Raw genomic sequence first — 23,183 nt, 5'->3', positions numbered from 1 at the left:
GTGGGTAATATAGGCTCCAGGTTTTGAAAAGCAGCCCACAGTTCTGCACTGCACTTATTAGACAGTATACAAATAAACGATTAAAGTGGAGGCAGCAGAAACAGAGATCTCATCTTTTTAATTCCACGCATTCTCCTTCCTGTACTAAACCTAGCAAATACATTACCCACAATGCAACTGAGCCACAGAGGAACATCACTGGAAGCAATTTATGAGATTACATGCTTTGCCTCTGAACACACTTTTCATGTGAAAAAATTGGTGTAGTTACCATTTAACAGTTGTTTCTGCCTGGTAATTGAATGCAACTTAGATGTATGTAGCAACACTTAATCAGCCCCTTTGTACTTTTGCTCTGATTGTGACAGAGGACACATCACACCAACAGCAGAGCTGAAACATGACATCACTCTTTATTTTTGTGATCCCATTAATACAATCATTCAGATGCCTTAACTCAATAGTAAACATTTTTCACATCTCCTCATACAGCAGTTAAAATTAATGTTGAATTTTCAAGGTTCAAATACTACAACAGTTTTCTGTCTTCGTGGAGAAAACAAAAAACTGACAAATATGTTTAAATGAGTTCTATAAATAGTCCCTGATGATGCCCAGTAGAGCCCAAGGCACTAAAACATCATAAGGGCAAAGCTCCAACATAGAACATTATAAACATCATATCATTCTGAGAAAGCCAGTCTCAGAAGTTTAAGTGTTTGTGTACTGTATATATGAAACATAAAAACTAACTAGACATCATTACAACAATTTGAACGGTTTTCAACAATTTGAATAAACAGTGAAATCAAATCATAACATTTGTGATACAAACATGTTTAATCAAATTTATTTAAACTCCTGTTGAACATCCATGAATATTCAAACATACTGTTTTATAATAACACAAGTACCAATGTGAACATACGGAGTAAATCCTGAATGAGAGCTTGTTTTTTAACAGACAAGAAACAGGAGAAGAAAATAGTTGAACTTTGGCTTTCAAATAAATCAGTCAATCTTCCATTGCCTGGCCATCTCCCCTTAACTGGTAGTGCAGTGTTGTAGTGCTGTTTAAGGCAAAGTAAAATTAATGCATGCAGTATCTAAAAGATCTCTTTCCTACCCGATAGAAAAGCAGATGGTTCTATTAATATACAGTGAATGAGTGTAGTTTGAGGCAGAAGTGGCAGGAGTGTTGTGCAGGGAAGTGATGTGCTGCTACCTCTTATTGAACTTGACTCTCAGAGTTTCTCTCCCACAGCATCAGTAGCTGGTTGCCTGCTTGGGGCTCCAACTCCTATGTGAGACAAAAACAGAAAGAGACAGGAAAAAAATGTAAATACAGTAATGACAGTTTGACATGTAAGCCACTGGTAGAGTTTTGCAACAATTAACAACATTGTATTTATCTATTTTTTCAAGGAGCACTTTGTAGATTTGGGGAAGAAATTTTAATCAGAATTGACAGATTTGTTATGCCTAACTGAATACACAAACTGACCATAAAGGACAACACAATGTATACTGTTTCACTTTATTTATGGCAGAACCTGCCACCTTTCTAGCTTCAAATATTGTTCTGGGGACCTCATTTTTCTGAGTGAAATGTGAAGGACAAGGCTCAACAGTCCCCTTTAATTCAAACAAGCCTAATTCATTATTAAATAAACCATGTTTAATAACGCCAGATCTGGGGTCTTATTTATAAATGTTGGGTATGCAGATAACAGAGTCTGAACGAGGCGTACAACACTACCCATGCAAAAGTTGTGACCTATAAAATCCACCGTCACGGCAGAATGTGCACACCTGCAAGCAAACTCTGACCCAGGCCTCTCAACATTTTTGGAGGCAAGGTGAATTGGCGACACAGATGGTGAGGTGGAGATTGTAGAAATTACATGAATTATAGGTCCAACAATTCTTCTCACACATTTGATTTCACTTCATATAATGCATTCTTATCGGGCCACTTTTCATTACCATTCAAATCAGCAGTATTATTTGGGCTTATGATGACTATCCCACAAGTACCTTTCAAGTGTAAATGATATATCAACACAAATTCAGCTTGATATTTCATCAGTGCTGTCTAAACATCAAATTGCCCTCAGGAACACAGTGGGGAGGGTTTGCACTCTGCTGATGCTCATAGTTAATTGTAGAGCACCACAGCCGTTACAAAACGGGATGATGCCTGGATGAGTCAGGATGAAGGATATTGATGAAATTATAGTCATCTGTTGGAGATATTCAAGATAGCATCAAAGCATGGTGGCTGCCTCATACACTCTGCCTCTCCAGTCAGACATCTTCACAGTCTGAATCTATACAATAGAGAAAACATTTCTATAAATATATACTCTCACCTGTCCATCCCTGCTGATTTGGACCTTCTTGTTGTCATTCCATGGGTTGAGGATGTGTTGGGTGCAGTGAAAAGGAAGACTCTCCTTGTGGATCCACTTCACACTGAAAACCCCTCCTAGTCCCATGAAGTCCCAGTCCTGGCAGCTCTCCTGGCTGATGACTGATGCCATTCGAGCATAGCCCTAAGACAAAGACAAAACACTCCAGTTTTGTCCATTCTTATTTATTTTCGATGTTTACAGTGGGGTTACATTTCTGGCAAATGTTACATTCCCCCTCTGTTAGACTGTTACCTGGAAGTGTCCAGAGCCCTGAACAGAAAAGATGAGGATGATGAGGTTATTCTCCAGTAGGGCTTTGGTGAGTTTTGCCTCATTGCTCGGTGTGGTGGACCAGATACCTTTCTGCTGAGAAATTTCAATGTTCCTGATGTTGCTGCTCTTCATGATGAAGTACTGCACTGATGAAGAGGCCAAATGAGACACTGGCTTTGAGATCTGCTGGGAACAAGAGGATAAATTGACCTGCACCTCCCACCTACCTAAAATTGGTTCACACAAATAGATTTTAGACGATTTTTCGCTGAACCACAATACGAGCAGGCAGTGTAATGTTTTCAGTGCTGAAATAATCCTTGCTGCCCACGCATCCTGCTAGTCCATCCTCTCATTTATATTCTTTTCCATTTCTTCCTTGTTTTTTTGCCGTGACTCAGCGCACAAACAATCTGGACCGTTTGGACTGTGTCCTTCCTTTGTCACATCTTAGTTTATAGTGGAGCTGTTAAGCTCTTAAAATATGGACAATCTCCTTTTTGTGAAAGAAGCATGAAACTTTCAGGGTTTGTTCTTGATGACCTAAGCTTTAATTTAAGATGTGGAAGCATTCTGTAATTGACCCCTGAGGTCAGCTAGAGGTCATTGACCTCTGTAATATGTCATTTTCATGCACAAAATTGTAAATGTGCATATCTTAGGATCTAAATGTGATAGAAACATAAACCAAATATGTAATTCCAAGCTTCTGGGCATGAGGAACTCATCTATGCCATTGATAGCACTCTAAGAGATCAACATCATCAAGTGCAGCGAAGGTTACTAGGAATGTGAGTGGCTTACACAAATTTACAATTTTGTGCATGAAAATGACATATTACAGAGGTCAATGACCTCTAGCTGACCTCAGAGGTCAAACTGAGAATGCCTCCATATCTTAAATTAAAACTTTTGTCCTGAAGAACAAACCCTGAAAGTTTCATGCTTCTTTCATAAAAAGTAAGATTATTGAGCTTAACAGCTCCACTATTAGTGATCTTGTAATGTGTGACCCCCTGTCACAGTTCAGTCAGGTTGTATGCAAAGCACAAGGACTGAAAGACTCCTGATTACAAGGCAGAAGTTGCCAATGCCTTACTTCCCTTTTTTATTGCCTAACATTTTTACTTTTTAGTTATATTTTATATTTCTATACTCTGGTTATTCTATATATTTCAGTTTCTCCAGTGTAGTTTGGTACTTCCTACTGGATCTTTAAGTGCATGTATAGTGGTAAAAATGTATTCAAATGAGTATTCACCACAGCCTCATCAAAAGCTCTTGGCCCTGGCCTCAGACACCCAAACGTCTGCCTGTAATGTCTGCCTCTGCTGATTAAATCAGAAATGACCGCAGGACAGCTGCCCACAAACTGATGACAAAGTGGTTAATGAACTGGTGAATTCAGGACTGTTCGCAGATGATCCTTGTTTACTAAGCCTGCAACAAACTGCTGCATATAGTTTGGGAAGATACCAACGCTGACAAGGTGAATGAGCATTGGGGAGTACTGCAAGAAAAAACGTGTGCAAAGCCTAGAGTGTCTATAGAGGGAGCTGCATGACTACAAAATTAAAATGGAAATTACAACCCCAGTTTAAAAAGGGGGACACTATAAAACAACTAAAACAGAAGGTGATCATTTGCTAATTTTTCAAAATACAGTTAATTGAAAACAGCACAAAGACAATATATTTAATGTTTGAATTTGCATATTTTTTTGTAAATAGCTGTTCATTCTGAATTTGATGGCAACATGTTTCAAACAAGTTGGGACAGGGCAACAAAAGACTGAAAGGTGTGGAAAGCTCTAAAAACATTCCACAGCTAAACCGGTTGATTGGTAACAGGTAATAGTATCATGATTAGGTATAAAAAGGGGTACCTGTGAGAGGCTAAGTAATTCAGAAGCAAGGATGGGATGACATTTGCAACTTTGTCAAACCAATGATTGTGAAAAGGACACTACCACGTGCTCAGGATTACTTCTTAAAATCATCAGATAACAGTTGGTTTGCAAATGACTGAAAAATGAACATAATTCAATGATTCAAGTTGTATTACAGTGACATGGCCTGCATTTTTATTATGACTCATGATGAGGATATGGAGGGTAAGAATTGTGCGAGAGCTGTAACTGTCTTTATTTCCAATTAGCGTATTAAATGGGAAATACATCACAACACGCAGAATAATGCCTCTTACATTTATTTTCTACAATCTTGTTTCAATTGTCTGAATTTATGCTTAGAAAGTCTTGTACACACATGTCAAGCCCTTTTTTGTATACATGTTTTTTTTAGGTCTTTTTATGGCTTTATTGATAGGACAGCTTCAGAGATGTCTGGAAACGGGATGAAGGTAGTGATACACAGCAAAGTGCCCCAGGCCAGCAGTCAAACCCAGGGCCACTGCAGCGAGGACAAAGCCTTTGTACATGGGACACCTGCTCTACCAACTGAGCAAATTTACATGTTCAAGTGTTTAAATGATTCATACTTTTCAGAATCAGTCCAGTTGATCACCTCAGCTAGTATCGGCAACAAAGCTACAATGGCTGCAGCATAACCCTTTTGGCCACCAGTCACAGTAACATCTACTAAAAGTGCTTGTTTTTGTCACTAACAGGCTGAGATTGTTATTGTATGTGCCTGACGTTATTACAGAAACAATTCCTAAAGAGAGAGAGATTTTTTTGTTAAATAGTAAGATCATGTTTGATACCAGAAACACAACTCTAGTTAAAGGAGAAGTCTTGCACTCAATCCCACAAAAAGGTTTGTTGTTAAAGTCTTTGCTTCATCTAGATTGTAAAAATCAGTTAAATATTCAGCCATGACTTTTTAAATAAATTATTGCTGGCACTTCCTCTAAGTAACCTCCAAACTCCTCTCTCCAACTCGGACTCATTTCAGAGCGAGACTTCTTTGTGAACGATGATCGTATTTATGATGATGATGATGATGATGATGATGATGATGGTAGTATGGAGGACCCTGGCTGACGGTATACCCTTCTCATTACATGTTCCCCCAATTTAATTTAATCAAAAACACAACGCAACCTTTTTTACCACAATCGTCTTACTAGTCCTAAAAACAAAAATGGATGCATCAGTATACTTATCATACCCAAATGGGCTTTAAAATGTCAACAAAGATAATAAGGAGTATTAACAGTGCTTGAAGGACAGGGATTACCTTTCCTGAGGAGGAGGGACCAGGGCTTTCAGAGGGACTGTCCGCAGTCACAGAGCAGGGAAATGTATTGTAGAAGTGACGCTCATCAGAGAGCTGTTTAATGGGCAGTGAGGCCTCATCTTTGCTAATGGGTTTCATCTGAAGCCGACCTGAGGCTGCTGGTGTCCTACAAGCTCTGAGGAGAAGTGATGAAATGGTGCAGTGATAAGGTTGTATAGTGAATCCAACTTGACTTATTATTCTAAATTCTCAAACCTGGCATTCATATGGAACTGAGACATGCCTTTATTTCTGATTCCTCCTATTTTAGATCTTAGGTATATTTCATCAATTTGCGTTTCCTTTTAAAACTAGATTCTAAAGGAAAGAGTTGATATTTGTTCTTTTTTGTCCTTTGACAGGGATCATTACTGAGCTGACAGGCAGGCCAGTCAGGAGGTGAAACCCAACAATAAATCACATTGCAATGTACATGTTTCTATGTTTTAGACTGCTTAGTACTTGTCATTCATTGTGTTTGTGGGTAGTTGAGGGCTGTTCTTGGAGTTCTTCACAGAATCATGAGGTCCCTCCTCTGATGACATGGGCCGGGGCCGCTGGCCAATCCCTGTAGGCTGCTGCAGGCCTGCCGCTTGCTCCTCTGCTGTGAGCACCTGAGGGAGATCAGTTTGAAATTGGCTCACAATTTTCAACATTGCTTTTAATATTAGCAAAGATTGAGGTGGGGTACAATGGTTGAGGTATTGTATGAGTTTGGGTCATTATTCAGATTCATAACTGATACATAACTTCCTCCTGTGAAGCAAGTGAAACTTTAAAGAAGGAGGAAGAGGATAAGAAAATGAAGACAAAAATGAAGAGGATGAAGAGACATAACATACAGAAACCAGAGTGCGAATGACAGCCTCGTCTTGCTGAGACCATGGCTTGGAAGGGCAGCGGATCCTCTTGATAAACAAACTTTGCCATTTCTGCCTCAGTTCAAACACCAGCCCTGCAGTCTGACAACAAATAAAGAAGAGATGAAATTGCACGCAAGTAAGAAAACATTAGATATTGAATACGAGGCAGGATAGAAACAATAGTGACAACACTTCAGTATTGACTCAAGAATTTCTATGTGCATTGACTCATAAAAAGGAAATCCTCTCGTGTGTGTGGCAGTTAATCCAACAATTCTTTTCCTGATTAGTCGATTAATCTAATGATATTTTTGTTGAATATTTTTAAAGATTATTTTTGTATTGCGCAATTAGTAGAACCATAAATATAACCACATATATATCAAGAAGTTGTCACATTAATATATCAATATTTTATTGTATCTAAGCATCACCTAATTTCTACCTCACTGCTGTTTATAACAATGGCCTCTCTGTATCAGATCAAAAAATTAACATATTAATTAAAACATAATTAAAACATAGTGTGACGCATAGACTGTCATAAAAATTATTTCCTTGAACTTGAGAATCAGTATTTAATATACAGTTAAAATCATCACTGGCAAATTCATTTTTTCACCAGTGTGGGACAGGGAAAATAAGTGAAACCATTCACAGACTATAACTACTGTCTCTATCTGTTTTGTGTCCTGCGTGTGATCATCTCAGACAGTTTCACTGAGAGGGAGGCATGCATTTGTCCCGCTCAGCCAGACAAATCCCTAAAGCCCCACCCCACTGTGCTGTAATGGTATTAATATCAAACGAAAACCCCTGCACTGCAAACTGGGTAGCTCACTGTTAACTTGTTTATTAAAATTGTATTAAACAGCACACTGTAGCCTTCAATATGTTAGACAAACTCTGTGGTGAAGATAACAATTCAGTCTGTTTTACCTCAAAACTTCTCATTCCCAGTTGTGTCTCATATTGTATTACAGCAGATTAATTGCTGAGCACACAATAAACTAGGGCAAAAGACTGAAAATAATGCCCACTTTCCTTTTTATTTAATCGTTATCAATTTCAAATTGAGAATTGTTTTTCAAATCGAAAATCGATTCTGACTGGGATTGGACAAAAATCGATTTGTATTGTGAGGGTGCCAACAGCCCTATTATTAATATTCATAATTATTATTCAAACAAGGAAAATTCACAAGAAACTCAAACACGATTTGCAATTGAAGGGTGAGCAATTTTTCCTCACTTCTCTTTCCATTTGGAAAATGAGCCAGTCATCTATCTTCAACCCAGCAAGGTCCTCTGTCTCACTGTCACTGATGTCATCTAGTGGACTATCTGCAGGGAAAATCATAGAGACAAAAGATTGAATCTGCACAGGGAGGCTTCTAATTCAACTTCAAGCAACAGGAAATGAGAGACTGCTGTGCGCACATCTTCACAGAGGTGTGGTTAACCCCTAACACCCTGGATCAACCTATTGTACTGGATGGGACACAGGATTTAGCTAAGGGGAAAGGATGAGGGCTCTGGGTCTCCATTAAAAATCATTTATGCTTGAACAGAGTTAAAATAAATGGACAGCATATGTAAAATGTTTGATGCCGGCAAAATTGTCTGATGCTGCCCAGTAAATTCAGGGGTGTTTTTACTGTTGCTGTGTACATTCCGCCAGAAGCAACCTAAAACAAATGCTTTACAGGATTTGCATGATGTTGCAGCAAACTGACTCAACAACCAGATCGAATTTCCCTTATAAATGGTGATTTTAATCAAGCAGACCCCAAAAGGGATTAACCTAAATCAAAGGCTCAGGTGTACCCTGGCCTTCGCCCATAAGTCAAATTGGATTTGGCCCCAGCAAGCCCCGCAACCCCCCACGGGGGGATAAAAAGCGGCAACATCCCGCAACCCTGAAGGAAAAGTGGAAAAGAAAACCACAGCAGATGTGAGAAGAAACATGCTGAGAGTGAATATAAATAAGGTTTCTGGTAGCCTACCTAGTCATGTACTAAAACATGTGATGATCGGCTAGGTGATGTTATTACTGACATTTTTAACATCCCACTCTGACAGGAGACTGTTCCACCCCCCAGGACTGTGTGTTAAGCCCCCTCCTGTATTCACACCGTTTTCCCAAGACTGTACTTCAAGAAATCATGAGAACTAAGTATGCGGACAACACTACTATCACTGGCCACATAGAAATAAGTTTTGTTTCCCCCCCACACTTGTTTACCAGTAACTTTCTGTACAGCAGGTTCCTGTAGGGCAGAGCTGGGTAGCTTGGCACAACCTCCGAATATGGCTACAGTGATGGGTGTCACCATGGAGCAACAGCGGACACTGGCCATCCTGTGGCCTCGGCTCATCTCATCATAGATCAACCAGTCTGTGGGATAGGCGTGGGCCAATTTGGCTTTGCGGTTCTAAAACAGCAAAAACACGGGCATTTATAAATAAGGAGAGTGTCTACTACGTTGAAAAAATGATCATCCTGGCCAAAATTTATGTCAGGCTAAACACTCAACACTTCTTCCATCTGTATCACATTAAAACACCTCATCAGAAGAAACCTTGTGTCTTCCTGGAAGGGATTTTCATGGGAAGCAACTGCAACAGCTTCTGAGTTTTATCCTATTTTTAATTTTTCTAGCCTCAACTCTATTTGTTCAATTACAATGCACCCAGCTATGGCATGGGAATTTATGTAGGTTTTCGAGAAAGTGGTTGATGATGGTTGATTGGTGGTGTGTCAGGTGGTATATCCTGGACACAGGATTCTCAGTAGAACATTTTATTGTGAGGAGATGATCAATGTTATTCACATCATTGAATCAAGCTTTGCTTAAAAGCAGAATTTCTCAGCAAGAGGACAGCAGGCAATATTATCAATGACTTAGAAAACAAACTATGTAATTGCTTCCAGAAGTGATCATCCGACGAAGCATACACCAAATAAGAGTAGAGTTGATTACTTGTGTATTTCTCCATGTAGGATGTGAACAACCATACCATTATGTACAGTTAAAAAGAAACATTTAAGAAACAAATGTGTTGAATTTGATATATTTATGTCATTTTATTCTACAAAGAAAATTATTTTACAGCCAAGTCTTCAAGCAAAGACATGATTACATATGAACAAACTTATCTTTTTTCCTACCTCCATAAACTTGGACTGGCTCAGGACAGATGTGGGATGAAAGTGGACTTTCTTCTCCCTGTTGCTGGAAAGCAGGGAGGTCTCCTGATTGACATTGACCAGGTTTGGATACATGCCTGCCACCAGGGCTGCCTTCACCACAGCCCAGTTCTCAGAGTTCAGATTGACATCACGGATATCACTGCCCCCACGGGCACGGACAAAACCTGAGGAAGGAACAGTATGTTTCAAATTTTGGTATATATTTACTTATTCATCTGAGAAAAAACCTTTAAGTTTTCATCAACTGCTTTCTCGGCGAATTTCAGCCAAGATGGACTTTGATATTTGTATTTTTATATCATAGGACTTTGACAAATACTGCAAATGACTTTTGCTAGGTGAGGTTGGTTCATACCACTCATTTGGTGGTGGGAGATTGGAATAAAAATGATAGCATTACTAACCAATAGCACGGAGTTGTCCCAGCAGCTGCGTCCTCATGCCGAGTATCATGTCCATGGTGGCCTGGGACAAGAAGTTCTTCTCACAGAAGGCCCTCTCCCAGCCCTCGCTGCGGGCTTTCTGCCATGCCTGACACAACACAGGGCAAACATGAGGGAAAATATATTAAATATATCGGTCAAAAGTTAAATACACTTGTAAAGGACATGTAATGTATATCATGCAGTCATCATTTCCAATTATTTCTACAACTTGTATTTTTTTTCTGTGATGGAATGAGTGAAACAAAAAAAAAAATCATGAAGTGTCCTTCAAATATCAATTCATTATAGGTTTTATAGTCACTGCCATGACTGGATGTACTTGTGAACCTGCAATGGTTTTTGATTAGGTGTTGTTTGTCAAGTGGCATCTACACAAATTCCAGGACCCAGTGTTTACCAGCAGTAAATAGCAGTAAATCATTTGGCAGTAAATACCACGTCAAATCCCTTCAATTCACGTTTAATCTTCCGGATGTGTTTTACTTATTATTCTTGAATGCCTGGTTATCTGTCTGAGCATCTTATATCTCTCCTAAAATAAAGAACTTTCTACTGCACATTCACCAAAAACATGCTTCTTACATGATCCCTTGCCTACCTGGAAGGCTCTCAGCAGGGCCATGTGGTCACTGAAGGAGCTGGAAGTGAAACTTTTGCGGCAGTCAAGAGCAGCTTTTTTTTGAGAGCCCTGGGCAGGAAGGATGAAGGGGTCACGATAGGCCAATGTACAGGCAATGGTTAGAATGGGATCCAGACACTTGAGCACCACAGCACACATCACCATCTTGCCTAGGTGGGGTTCCACAGGCAGATCGGCCAGGTGGTAGCCCAGATCAGTCAGGTCTTCGTACTGGTCCATAGCATCTATTGTCTGAAGAGAAAGGTGGAAGGAGCCAACAGAAACTCAATGACTTATTGCTGTAATACTGTAGTATGTGTATTGTGTAAGAGATTTGAATCAAGTGTGCTATATAGCATCTGTTAAAACTTGCTACCTTTAGCATCTGCACTGCATTCTTGATAGCATGTGCTGAAGGAGGCTGTGGAGCCTTGGACAAGAAGTCTGCTACTGGACAGGAGGAAGGAGCCAGCAGTTTGGTCTGTAGACACAGCTCCTTAAACGCACAACAGAAAATATCATTAGAATGCTCTTAGTGAGTCCACAGCATCTGTAAGGATCACTGTGTTCATGTTCATCAGGATTTACTTATTCTGCATGAGAAAATGGGAGTATCACTTCCTGTTTCATATAGCAAAATAAAAGGAAACAGATAAAAACAATTTAAGGAGCTCAGAGTAAACCTGTCAAAAATTAGCACAAGAAGCAGATTCATCTATGTGGCTTATTTGATCCTGATATTTCAGGACACTACACGCAACTTTCTATAATGCCGAAAAATTATCACTCAAGTTACTGTATGTATATTTTTGATCCAGCAGATTTGGTCACATTTTCAGAAGACCTATAATAAATTCATTACTGAACCAAACTTCATGAATTCACATCAATGTTATTTAGTTTATCACTATAGCGTGTCCATAAGGTTATCTTCAAGCATCAGACCAAATAAAAAGAAAATCTACATCTGTGCAGATCTCGTTTGCTTCATTTGCTGATGTAGGATAGTATGTATGGTACATCTCATTACCTGCAGTGGCATGCGCAGCAGCTGTGGAACCTGGAATTCCAGCATGTTACTGTGCCTGAGTCGACTGAAAAGGTGGAAACAAATCCCTGGTCTGCAGCGCCCCGCTCTGATGATACATAATATGTTCAGGAGGATTCAAACACATTTAAGTAAATCAGTGGGGAAAAAATTATACTAAAACCAATGGAGGCTTTCACATTTAGTGACAAAAATACAATATCAGGTGAGATGTGGGATTTAACATTAGTTGATAAAATAAACAAATGTAGAATATTGACATTTTTAATGTTACCTTCCCTTCCTTTGTAGAGCGCTGGCTTTGGAAATCCAAACTGTCTTCAACATGGACACATGACTGAGAGTATCAAAGGATTTCTTTAACAGGAAAAAAGACATTTATGAGTTAATTTCTAATCAGGTGTTTAAAATGATATTGTTAGAATTCATGTTATTCTCGAGTTGTAAATCTTTACAGTGACTGTACCTCCTTGACCTTTCCTGAATCAATGACGAAGACCACATCGTTGATAGTGATGCTTGTCTCTGCAATGTTAGTAGAAAGAATCTGAAAAGAAGAAGTGATCATTTATAATATAGTTTGAAAAATAATGAGTTTCCTTCAAATATTGGGTGAAATTCAATTTAAAGGAAAACCATACTACTGTACAGTTCTCAGCATTTTTATTTTGACGGTAAGTATGAATGTGGAGTGTGTCTTGACAAATGCTGATTGATGATAAAAAAAAGCCACTGACATCAGTGATATCAGAAACTCACTATCTTCCTGACACGAGGTGGAGAGGTGTCCATGGCTTTCTTCTGATCCCGAGTCTGCATATCTGAATGTAGAGTGAACACCCGGTACCTGAGAGACGACACATCTCTGTCAGAGACACACTACACAAAATTCCATTGTGCCATACTATGCTCAACACAATCAACTGATGTGATGAACAAAAATTTGGAAAAATAAGGCCCATGTCAAAAATATATACAGTAGGGTCAAAAACTCTGAGACCACTGGTCAAAAATATTTCTATATTGCATTTGTTTTGAATGTAATCATTTTTTCATTACTTAATATAATATCAGTTTAACAGTTTTTGAGTCAAAAGCTGAATCTTTAAAAATGTTCAATGAACGTCAGAATATCTCAGTATTTGATATGTCCCCCTTTTGCTTTAACAACAGCATGCTCCTGAGCATCGACTCCAGGATTTGACAGTGTTCCACAAAGCTTCTTGTGATGTCACAGTATGCTTGGATTTCTAACCCTACTATATTGTTTATGTCGCAGTCTACGTTTGTTTATATGGAGAATCATCTGCTGATGTTATGGCAATTCGCTAATATACCTGGGGTCCACGACTGACATACATACAATTGCCCAGATACACCAAGCAGACCAATGAACAATGTCCATGCAATAACATATAGACATAAACAGCAACTGGTGGTATGGAGAGTATTTTCTCTGAACCCAACATTTTTTATTATCTATTATATGAAATGCCTTCTAATTTATGTATCTGTACAGTATAAACCACGAAGAAACATCTTAACATGACTTTGAATGGACATAACCTACCCTTTCCTGCTCATCTCACTAATAAAACATTATATTAGAAATATTGTGGTGTTTGAATGAATTCCATGCTTCTTATGTCAAGTATATATTTCACCTCTCAGAGTGGGTGGAAAATCTTTTATCGTCATACAGGATGCGGTCCCTGAGTGTCACTATCTCATCGTATCCAGGAAGAAAAATCAGGACAGCACCTGAAGACCAACAGATAAAATCTCACATTCAGGTAATCCTGAAATATCAAAATCAAGCAGCTATGCTGTTAAAATCCAGATATGTGCTGAGGCTCACCATCACTGCTGGTGGAGCAGATATTATGCAGCAGCTCCATGATGAGGTCCAGGTCCACCAACTCATCATCAAAGCTGTGGTGGTAGAGTTTGAGTAGCTCCTGGTCTTCAGTGCTTAGCTCTGCACTGCCACACTGCAGCAGAGTGGACTCGTCCAGGCCGCTCACCTCCCCCAAAGGACTACACAGTTAACAAGAATGTAGCTACAAGCTGATCAGGGGTCCAACACATTTATCAATTCATAAACCTTATACAAAAGTATTCAAATCTAAAAAAAAAAAATAATAAGAGAATGATGCATCTCTTCAATGAACATTCCAGTCAAACACTCTTTTGGAAGGAGCTACTATATAAAAGCTTAGTAAAGCTGCCCTATTTAAGCATTAGAACAAAGAAATAATACCTCTTCAGAATCCTCACACTTCTCCACAAGACTTTTCATATAGTCCCTCAGATTCAGTGAATGATTTTATATCTTTTATAATTCAAGTTTCCATTCAAGTTGTTTACCTCCAGAAGTCCCACTTTAGTTGAGATTTTAATTTTAGGAATAAGATTGGTACATCGTTATCAAAAAAGTTGCGAACAAAAATTAGGAAGCATCACAAATCATCATGTGGTGAATTGTATTTGCATTTTGTAGAGGCTTCTCTATACTAAATTCTCTTTATCAGGGGGCGTGTGTGCGTTTGTGCGAGTAAATTCAAATGTTTGTGTGTGTGCTGGATACACACTGTTTTTTGAAATAACATTTCAGCCAGAGCTGCCATTTATGTGCAAAAGTCTAAAAGAAAACTCTAAAAGAAACTCATAGGAAGAGATATGAGTTTCACTTCACATTACATGTGTTGTGCATTGAGGTTCACATTATACTTACATGGAGGACTTGAGTAGATCCACAGCCTCTGTTTGCTGAAAGTGTTTGGCAAAGTCTAAAGCTGTCCTGAAATGAAATGAGAATACTTTTGCATCATGTATTCAAAGCATTTACATTACCCCAGAGCCTGAAGGAATATTTGACAAACAAAACAATGGCTACATCTAGATGCACAGTATTGCATTTTTTGTCCTTATACTTAAAGAGAAAAAGAAGACAATCCAACTAGGCTGTTTACATGTCAAAGGAAAAAGAAATATCTACTGATATTCCTGTGTACAAGCAGCTGTCTATACACCCATTAACATAATCATGCCCCATAGTCATTAAACCACAGTCTTATGTTGCTATATTTATGCATATCCAATAACCTGTTGATAACCAAGTGTTTCAAAATGCTTAAAAGAAGCTGTGTTTCTCCTTCTGACCAGAAATGTGAGCTTTTCTTCTGTGCATGCATCTCTACGCAGATTTGAACTGTTAGTTGTTTTGTTTACAATGCAAGGAGCTGACCGTATGCCATAAACAGGCAAGAGTCAGTGTGCCACAAGTGTTACGACCCCCTCCCTTTATGCTCGCCATGATGCAGGAGCTGACAGACAGACAGGGTCGTCTGGGCATGGTGCTGACACCTGGCTAGGCCTCTACAAAGGTTATAAATGCCAGCTTGGTCTCATTTCCCTCTCTCTTCTAGGCGCCACACTGCTACAGGTTCTGGGTTCGTCTTAGTGTTTTCTTTTCAATTCAACAGCAGCACGCACACACCTCACTCATACACACACTACATTCACTACCGATGCCGATTCATGATTCTGCCAGTGTCTGCAGGGCAAATCAAGCTTGACAAGAAGAAAAAGCTTGGACGAGGAGGAAAGTGTGTCTAAGCAGTGTCAGTTTTTACAACTTTAGTTAGAGGTGAAGCGGAATGAAAAGAGTAAAAAAACATAATTTGAGTGATCTGCATGAACAGCAATCAGGTAAATGTGTGTTCACTCCAAGTTGATTGTCAGCAAATAACAGTTATGTTAAGTTAGCTGGCAGTGTATCTTTATATAGTCTGGTCTTTCTATTATTTTTTTTGTACCATAGCACGACAATGTCAAGCTTAACCCAATGTTGCATTCCTATATTCATCTTGTTATGTCAGCTCTATTATGATTATGTACAAATATTGATTGACATTTAATTTTTTCCTACATATGATGTTATAGTGATTTCAGCCAGTAGTGTGATTTTAATGGTCCACATGTGATTCATACTATTTTGAGTCTCTAGCATCACCTGAATGGGACCTTAATTTAGTGGCCTAACATCATCTTAAAATTAAGAATGTCCTACCATCCATTGGATGCCTTCATGTTGATGCTGGCCCCCATGTTGAGCAGTTGCTCCATCTGTGTGAGGAACCCCCGTCCTGCTGCCACCATCAGAGGTGTGGACCCTGTCTCACTGTGCCTGTAGTCCACTAGGTAAAAGAATGCAAGTATGAGGAAACAGCTAGAGCATTCACATATATCAAATGCATTCAGTCATTCTCATTCTATGTTCATTAGAAGTGATTCAGTAACTGCTACACTTTACTCTTTACTCTGAGACCACTACAAGACAGCCTTCTTTCAACAGTACTTTAGCTGATAGGAGTGTTGCGTTGTCTATTTAGCCAATTCTGTATCTGAGATGAAGTTGTTTGTATATCTCTTGGAACTAAGTGTGATGTATCGATTAAGTGTTTCAGTGGTTGTTCACATGTTTGCCTATATACTTAGGACACTACTAAATGGCACACATTAGCTTGTTGTTCTATTGTTGTCCCTGCTGATACTAAAGTGCTTATTGTACAAATTATTTTCCCTTATTGTCCTACCACTATACTAGCCCTACACTGCCCCTATTGTTCATGTGTATATTGCTTCTTGTGAAAGAAAGACTTATGCTCCAAACAGAAGGTAGATATGCGAGGCAGAGATCATGTGTACGTATATATGATGTTAAAAGAAGGTTTATCTTTGACCTTAGTCTAACCATGTTTTGAGTCTTTGTTTAGAATAACAATGTGACTTGTGACATCTCTATCTACTTTCTTAATCCTCAAAATTTCTGGTTATTTCCAGGTTACGTGACAATATTAGACATTTTTAATGAGAAGCACATGGAAACGATATCACAAAAACCATATAGCATATCATAAAACGATAACATTTCTGGAAATTCAGTTGAAAAAACAGTTGACTGGTAAACCAAACAAAAAAACACCAGACAGGAATTTCTCAACCTGTGACTTGAACAACTGACAAAAAAGGTAAATCATCATAACTGAATTTACTATTACCATTCAAGTACTAGCATACGCATTTAAAAATGTATGTATACCCTCCAAAGAAAACAATAATAATTCCAAAAAGATGAATGAGAGAGAAGTTGTGAGAGCAATACCGTTAACCCTTTCATAAAGGATGAGGTTGAAGAGCTGAGTGAAAGCATCCTGGTCTTCATTGAGGAAAATGTTAGAAATGCAGGAGTCCATTTCTTTCATCAGCCACTGCTCCAACTGCTCTGTGCCATGCTCATTCTGTCACACAAAATCACACACCGAGTCAACAGTCAGGTTTTTAAACAACACTAAAACTCAATATAACTTGTCTGGATGAAGCCTCAGAAACCTCTTTCTGTCATCAGATTGGGAGGAGGTGGGGTTGTGTCTCAAAATTTCCAGGGTTGATACAGACATTATCAAGTGAAATTCAAGGCCTTTCTATTCCTCTTTCAAGCATTATTTTTCCAGGTTTAAGGACATCATTCAAAGCAAATAATTACATTTAATTATATTGTTTATATATGTATACACATATACAGATCTGCCAACCTTAAAGACAGTTTTTAAAGAACCACCTTATGCTGAAAAAATTTCAATTCATGTATGTGTGCAGTGCACGCAACCAAAAATCATCTATATAATTGCTTTAAAAAAAATATTAGACATAAAACAGTATCAGAGCTTATTTATATTCTGAATATGACAAAATGCCATTCCCAGATTAGCAACAGTTAAGTTAACAGCAAAGTCACAATAGAGCTCAACAGTCACCGCCCACTTTTTTAACGGTTCCATTTCTGGAAGTGAATTTCCCAATCAATCACTCCATTGACGTTATAAAATCCTTATATAAAGAGTTTAAAGCCTGAAACCAAGCCAATAAACTACAAGATGAATTGTGACAATAAAACATTTAATTTGGAGCAAAAAAAGTTTTGGAAAATGGAAAAAAAAGCAAAAGGTACAAGACTGTGTACATAATTATCATAAGAGTAAAGGAACTACTCATCCCATAAACCACTGCGAATGTAACAGCAACGTCTCTGATTGGTGGAGCTCGCTGTTACCATGGAAATGTTTACCGAACCCGCGAATGTCATGTTCGCTAGTTACTGCTACCATTGAACTCTACAATCGTTTACCACAGAGCTGCCATGATTTCATTTTCTGACCTACTGCGTTTTTTTAGAGATGAGGAGAGGAGTGTCAAAAGGGTTAAAAATTACTACAAGTCTCAGTGGTAGCAGTAACTAGCGAACATGAAATTTGCGGGTTCGGTAAACATTTCCATGGTAACAGTGAGCTCCACCAACCAGAGACGTCGCTGTTACACTATAGGATTGTGGGTAGTGTAGTACTTTTCCATGACATTGCGAATAAAACATGTTTTTCTTAAAACAAGGTTGATATCATACGAACTTGTGGCTTCTACAGGATCATATTCCATCGTTTCACAATCTCATAACTCGTGGTAAGTCTACTTTGAATGGTTACGACATTATGGCCAATAATCAAAATCCTCTATTCAGAATATCAATGGCATTTTCACTTCCGGAACCTCACTGTTGAGCTCTATAAACACTCAATAATTAGGGCCCGAGCAGGTAGACCTGCGAGGTCCCTATTGTAATTGGAAGGAAAGACATTTTCTTCTCCAAGTTTGACTGCAGTTTTGGATGCCTGAACATACCCAAAAACTCACCAAATTTGGAATATACATCACATTCGGCGAAAATTACGATCCTGCATTGTCACTGGGCATGGTTGTGAAGCGCCCCCTAATGTTCTTCCCTGCCTTCCACATGGGCGTAGACGAACGAAATTCGGTACGCAGATTCATCATGAGCAGACGCACAAAAAACTCTGGGGGCCCATACCCTCAGTCCAACAGGAAGTCAGCCATTTCGATGTGTGGTGGCATTTTTGTCCAATTCACGCCTACTTTGGAAAACTATCTTGTCCTAGAGGTTAAACACCACAGACTTCACATTTACTCAATTATCATCTTCACGCCTTGAGGAACAAAAGTTATTGAAATCTTTCAGCTGCGTCATACTCTAGTGGGCGGGACAGTGGAAACCATTTTTTCCCCTCACTGTCAAGCATCAAGGATTTATAACTTCAACATACAATTTCCTATCCACACCAAACTGCTCATAAATGTAGAGGCTGTCTCCCCGAATAAATCTCAGCATCAATATTTAGTCAGCCATTTTGATTTTGGCCGCCATATTGAAATATTGCCTATCTTCGTACTTAAATTATCTCCTCCAACAGACGTAACACCAGTGACTTCACAGTCACTCAGTATCATCCTCTGACCCTGAAGATGAAAAGTTATGGAAATCTTTATGCTACGTCATACCTGCTGGCGGCAGTGGAGCAGTCAATTCAAATCCTTACGCCGTAAAGCATCAAGTCCTCATAACTTCTTCATACAATTTCCTATCTCAGCCAAATCTCTCAAAAATGTAGAAGGAGTTGCCCTGAAAAGATCTGTGTTGTCATGGGGCGTGGTCGTGACCTGCGAGCTCTGTAGCGCCCCCTATTGTGATGCCCTGCCTCCTAGTTGCACATACACGGACGAAATTTGGTACGCACATTCATCATGACCAGACGGACAAAAAACCCATTGGACCCATACTCTCAGTCCAACAGGAAGTCAGCCATTTTGATGTGTGGCGGCGTTTTTAACAAATTCATGCCTACTTTGAAAACTATCTTGTCCTAGAGCTTATACACCACAGTCTTCACATTCACTCAGTATCATCTTCATGCCTTAAAGAACAAAAGTTATGGAAATCATTCAGCTGTGTCATACCTGGTGGGCGTGACGGCGGACGCCATTTTTTTCCTTTGCTGTCAAGCATCAAGTCCTTATAACTTCCACATACAATGCCCCCTCTCCACAAAATTCCTCATAAATGTAGACAGTCTCGCCCTGAATACATCTACACATTCATTTAAAGTCGGCCATTTTGAATTTGGCTGCCATTATGAAATATTGCCGTACATCATGCTTTCACTTCTTTCTCCTACAGATTGGACAGCACAGACTTCACAGTCAGTCAGTATACTCCTCGGACCATGCCAAAGACATGGTAGGAAAATCTTTGTCCTATGTCATACCTTCTGGCCGTGGCGGTGCCCGCCATAAAAATCCTTCGTCATGAAACATCGAGTCCTAATAACTTCTTCATACCATTTCCTATCTCGGCCAAATCTCTCAGAAATCTAGAGGGAGTCGCCATGAATAGATCTGTGCATCAATACTGTGTCATATCCATAGCGCCACACACTGGACACAGGAAGTCAGACAAACATCATCTGATTGTCATGACGTTCACTGCTTGTTTTCTCCCCGTCATGACATGCTTGTAACAGGTGAGCGCGCAGTCCGACAATGCCACAGCCCGACGTGCGCAGACTGCGAGGGCCCGTTCATCACTGCTTGCAGTTTTATTTCTCATTGGAATCAAATCTAATGTCAGTCAAATGAATATTTTTTCTGACAAAAGACAGTGAGCGAAGAACATGGACATGAATCAGTATTAGTCATCCCTCCTGTCCTCTGTCCTCCTCCCTCTGCTTAGATGATGCACTGGGGTGGCTCAGGTGGCCCACTGCTGAATTGATTAGATGCTGAACACTAGACTTGATTAAACTCACTGGAGTGGTGCAAAAAGAGTGGTGTGTGTGCTTGTTGGTTTACGGTTTTGTTGAAGGTGCCGTCTCCTCTTTCCAGGGAGTTGCTTTCCTGGTGGAAGCCTGTGGCAGACAATGCGGTCATCTGTTCCTCTACACAACAACTCTTCTCCACAGCCTTACACCACTCCGTCAAACGTTTCTGCTTCTTCTCCTCTGAGACCAGATTATGTGAGGATCAAAGGGGAAATTAAGACAACGTAAGACAGAGGGCTAGGATGCATTTCTTTTTCCCACAGTGTGACTAAGTGAACTAATTAATAAAAGGTTCATACTTCTGTGTGTCTCCTCCTTGTATTTCCTCATGTCCTTATCGTTAAAGCCCGTCAGCTTCAGGATATCCTCCAGAAAGAATTCCTTCACTTCAAACTGTCTTCCTTTGACTAAAAATATAAATGTTTTAAATTGTCATTATTTCATATTAATACAACAGCAATAATAATAACAATCACCATCCCATTCCTAATACACACATAACCTATAACCTTCTGTGGCAACAATTTGTAGTGTTTCAGTTTATAATAACCAAGTATTGGTGTATTGATTCAGTGATCAGCAGTTCAATATTATTGATGCAAAGTGAAAAACCTCTTTCAAAAATCATCTTTAAGATATGCCATGATCTTGGAAGTTCCCCTGGCAGATCGGTCACCTTGTACATCAAAGTGCACAACCTTCTTCCATGACTAATACTTTTGTTAAATATTCTTGTTGTTAAGCCATGATTTATGTGTAAGTAGAGTCAATTTAAAGTAAACTTTACTGCAGTTAATCAGTTACATTTATTTGTGGTTTGTATTGCTTTAATGAAAAAAACGTTGCTGAAACTTATATCAAATTCATAGACCTTGCATAACACCATAACTGTAATCCAAATAATTTTTTAATTAAGACATCTTTTCAAATTCGGCCCTCCAATCTAAATTTCACCGTTTTTATTGTTTGTTGTATGCGTATTCTGAGCCTCAGCAGTCATTTATTTTTGACCATTAGGGTTATTTTTAACGGTAGATTTCCCCAAGAAGGATTATTTCAATTTCCTTACTTTAGTGTGTAAAAGTGCTGATATTCCTTGCAAAATTCAAAGACGTTGCGTTATTCCTTTATCGTTTATTTTGTAAACTAGCTAATTTTTTCGTATTTTTCACTGGCGGTATTATTACACTTGGACAGTTGTGCATCACCTCAAGCTCAACCTTAGTTAAACTGTATTCCTCTTCATCCCGGGGAAGACTGTCCCTGTATGGACCTGTCATTCACTGTCGAGGACGCCACAGTATCGTCTGCGAGGAACCTGGGTATAATACTCAACGATGGACTATCCTGCACCCCCAACATCACTGCTGTGCCCCGATCCTACAGATTTGCCTTCTAAAAGGTCCGCAGGATCCGGTCTTTCTTCACAAAGGACGCAACGCAACTCCTGGTACAAGTGCAACTTCCACAAAAGACTCACTAGACATTTGTTCAAACTTCACCTTGACCCTGCATAGTGTGACTCCCTCCACCGACTCCCCCCCCCAAATATTTACCAATTTCAGCTGCATGAGGACGTCATTTGTCACTGTTAGTAGTGATTAGAATTTATTTTTAAAATTATGGACTCAGTACGACTTACGATTGATCACAGGGCAGGAGCCAAAATACTTCAGGAACAGATCTACATCCAGAGCAGCACTGGAGAGAATAAGTTTTAATGTTGGGATCTTCTGAAGAACATCCTGCATTTTAGTGAGCAGGAAATCAGTCAGACCATCCCGCTCATGCACTTCGTCCTGTTAATATAGAGAAAGAACAAGATAGGACAGAAGAACAAAACATAGCTTTTCAGCCTGCTGTTATGTTACTTAACTTAGAAAAAAATCTAATCTTTATATATGTGTATTTCATAAGCTTCCAATATGTGTATTTCATACAGCAGGAATACAGAGTGGGTGAGTTTCTTGAGTTTTGATGCTCACCACAATGACATGTGTCACAGTTGTCAGGCTGGCATCTCCAGCCATCAATGTTCTGAGGAACACTCCACTGGTGCAAAAGGTTAGCAGTGTCTTTGGGGAGACCCTAAGATTTCAACAGTTACAAGAGACATTTCCTTATTGAGCAAACTAACTGATTTCCAGAAGCTCACAGATGTTAGAAATGGAATATTTTTTCATAAGGAGTTATGACAGCAGACAGCCTAAACTGACAATTCCCTCCTTCCTTTCATTCCCATCCTCACGTCCAGTCATCAATTCAAAATGTCACGCAATAGACGTGGATTTTGCAGAAGTATCTATAGCTACAGAAACGAAAGCTGACATGCATTACGG

The 23,183-nt window shown here is 39.2% G+C and overlaps 1 protein-coding gene across 6 annotated transcripts in view; it reads right to left on the bottom strand.

The window, feature by feature from the left end:
• Positions 1 to 390: 390 nt before the first annotated feature.
• Positions 391 to 23,183, bottom strand: part of ythdc2 (YTH domain containing 2) — a 46,717-nt gene continuing 23,924 nt past the window's right edge. For 3 of the 6 annotated variants that reach the window (XM_030435965.1, XM_030435966.1, XM_030435967.1), the window contains exons 8-32: positions 22,830 to 22,932; positions 22,487 to 22,643; positions 21,144 to 21,251; positions 20,876 to 21,024; positions 17,283 to 17,418; positions 16,188 to 16,314; positions 14,850 to 14,915; positions 13,974 to 14,152; positions 13,780 to 13,876; positions 12,875 to 12,962; positions 12,582 to 12,662; positions 12,390 to 12,472; positions 12,098 to 12,203; positions 11,444 to 11,563; positions 11,047 to 11,319; positions 10,407 to 10,533; positions 9,961 to 10,166; positions 9,034 to 9,223; positions 8,041 to 8,132; positions 6,769 to 6,888; positions 6,389 to 6,540; positions 5,888 to 6,062; positions 2,667 to 2,873; positions 2,373 to 2,555; positions 391 to 1,300 (exon numbers count right to left, since the gene is read on the bottom strand). In XM_030435965.1, coding sequence (XP_030291825.1) covers positions 1,229 to 1,300; positions 2,373 to 2,555; positions 2,667 to 2,873; positions 5,888 to 6,062; positions 6,389 to 6,540; positions 6,769 to 6,888; positions 8,041 to 8,132; positions 9,034 to 9,223; positions 9,961 to 10,166; positions 10,407 to 10,533; positions 11,047 to 11,319; positions 11,444 to 11,563; positions 12,098 to 12,203; positions 12,390 to 12,472; positions 12,582 to 12,662; positions 12,875 to 12,962; positions 13,780 to 13,876; positions 13,974 to 14,152; positions 14,850 to 14,915; positions 16,188 to 16,314; positions 17,283 to 17,418; positions 20,876 to 21,024; positions 21,144 to 21,251; positions 22,487 to 22,643; positions 22,830 to 22,932 — 3,397 coding nt within the window. In that variant the 3' untranslated portion in view covers positions 391 to 1,228. The remainder of the gene's footprint in view (positions 1,301 to 2,372; positions 2,556 to 2,666; positions 2,874 to 5,887; positions 6,063 to 6,388; positions 6,541 to 6,768; positions 6,889 to 8,040; positions 8,133 to 9,033; positions 9,224 to 9,960; positions 10,167 to 10,406; positions 10,534 to 11,046; positions 11,320 to 11,443; positions 11,564 to 12,097; positions 12,204 to 12,389; positions 12,473 to 12,581; positions 12,663 to 12,874; positions 12,963 to 13,779; positions 13,877 to 13,973; positions 14,153 to 14,849; positions 14,916 to 16,187; positions 16,315 to 17,282; positions 17,419 to 20,875; positions 21,025 to 21,143; positions 21,252 to 22,486; positions 22,644 to 22,829; positions 22,933 to 23,183) is intronic. The other 3 variants (XM_030435968.1, XM_030435969.1, XM_030435970.1) reach the window with 3 other exon arrangements.

The sequence above is a fragment of the Sparus aurata genome, chromosome 12 (assembly GCF_900880675.1).
Source record: "Sparus aurata chromosome 12, fSpaAur1.1, whole genome shotgun sequence".
In the NCBI taxonomy this organism is placed as follows: Eukaryota; Metazoa; Chordata; class Actinopteri; order Spariformes; family Sparidae; genus Sparus; species Sparus aurata.
This window is presented reverse-complemented; position numbering and strand designations above follow the sequence as displayed.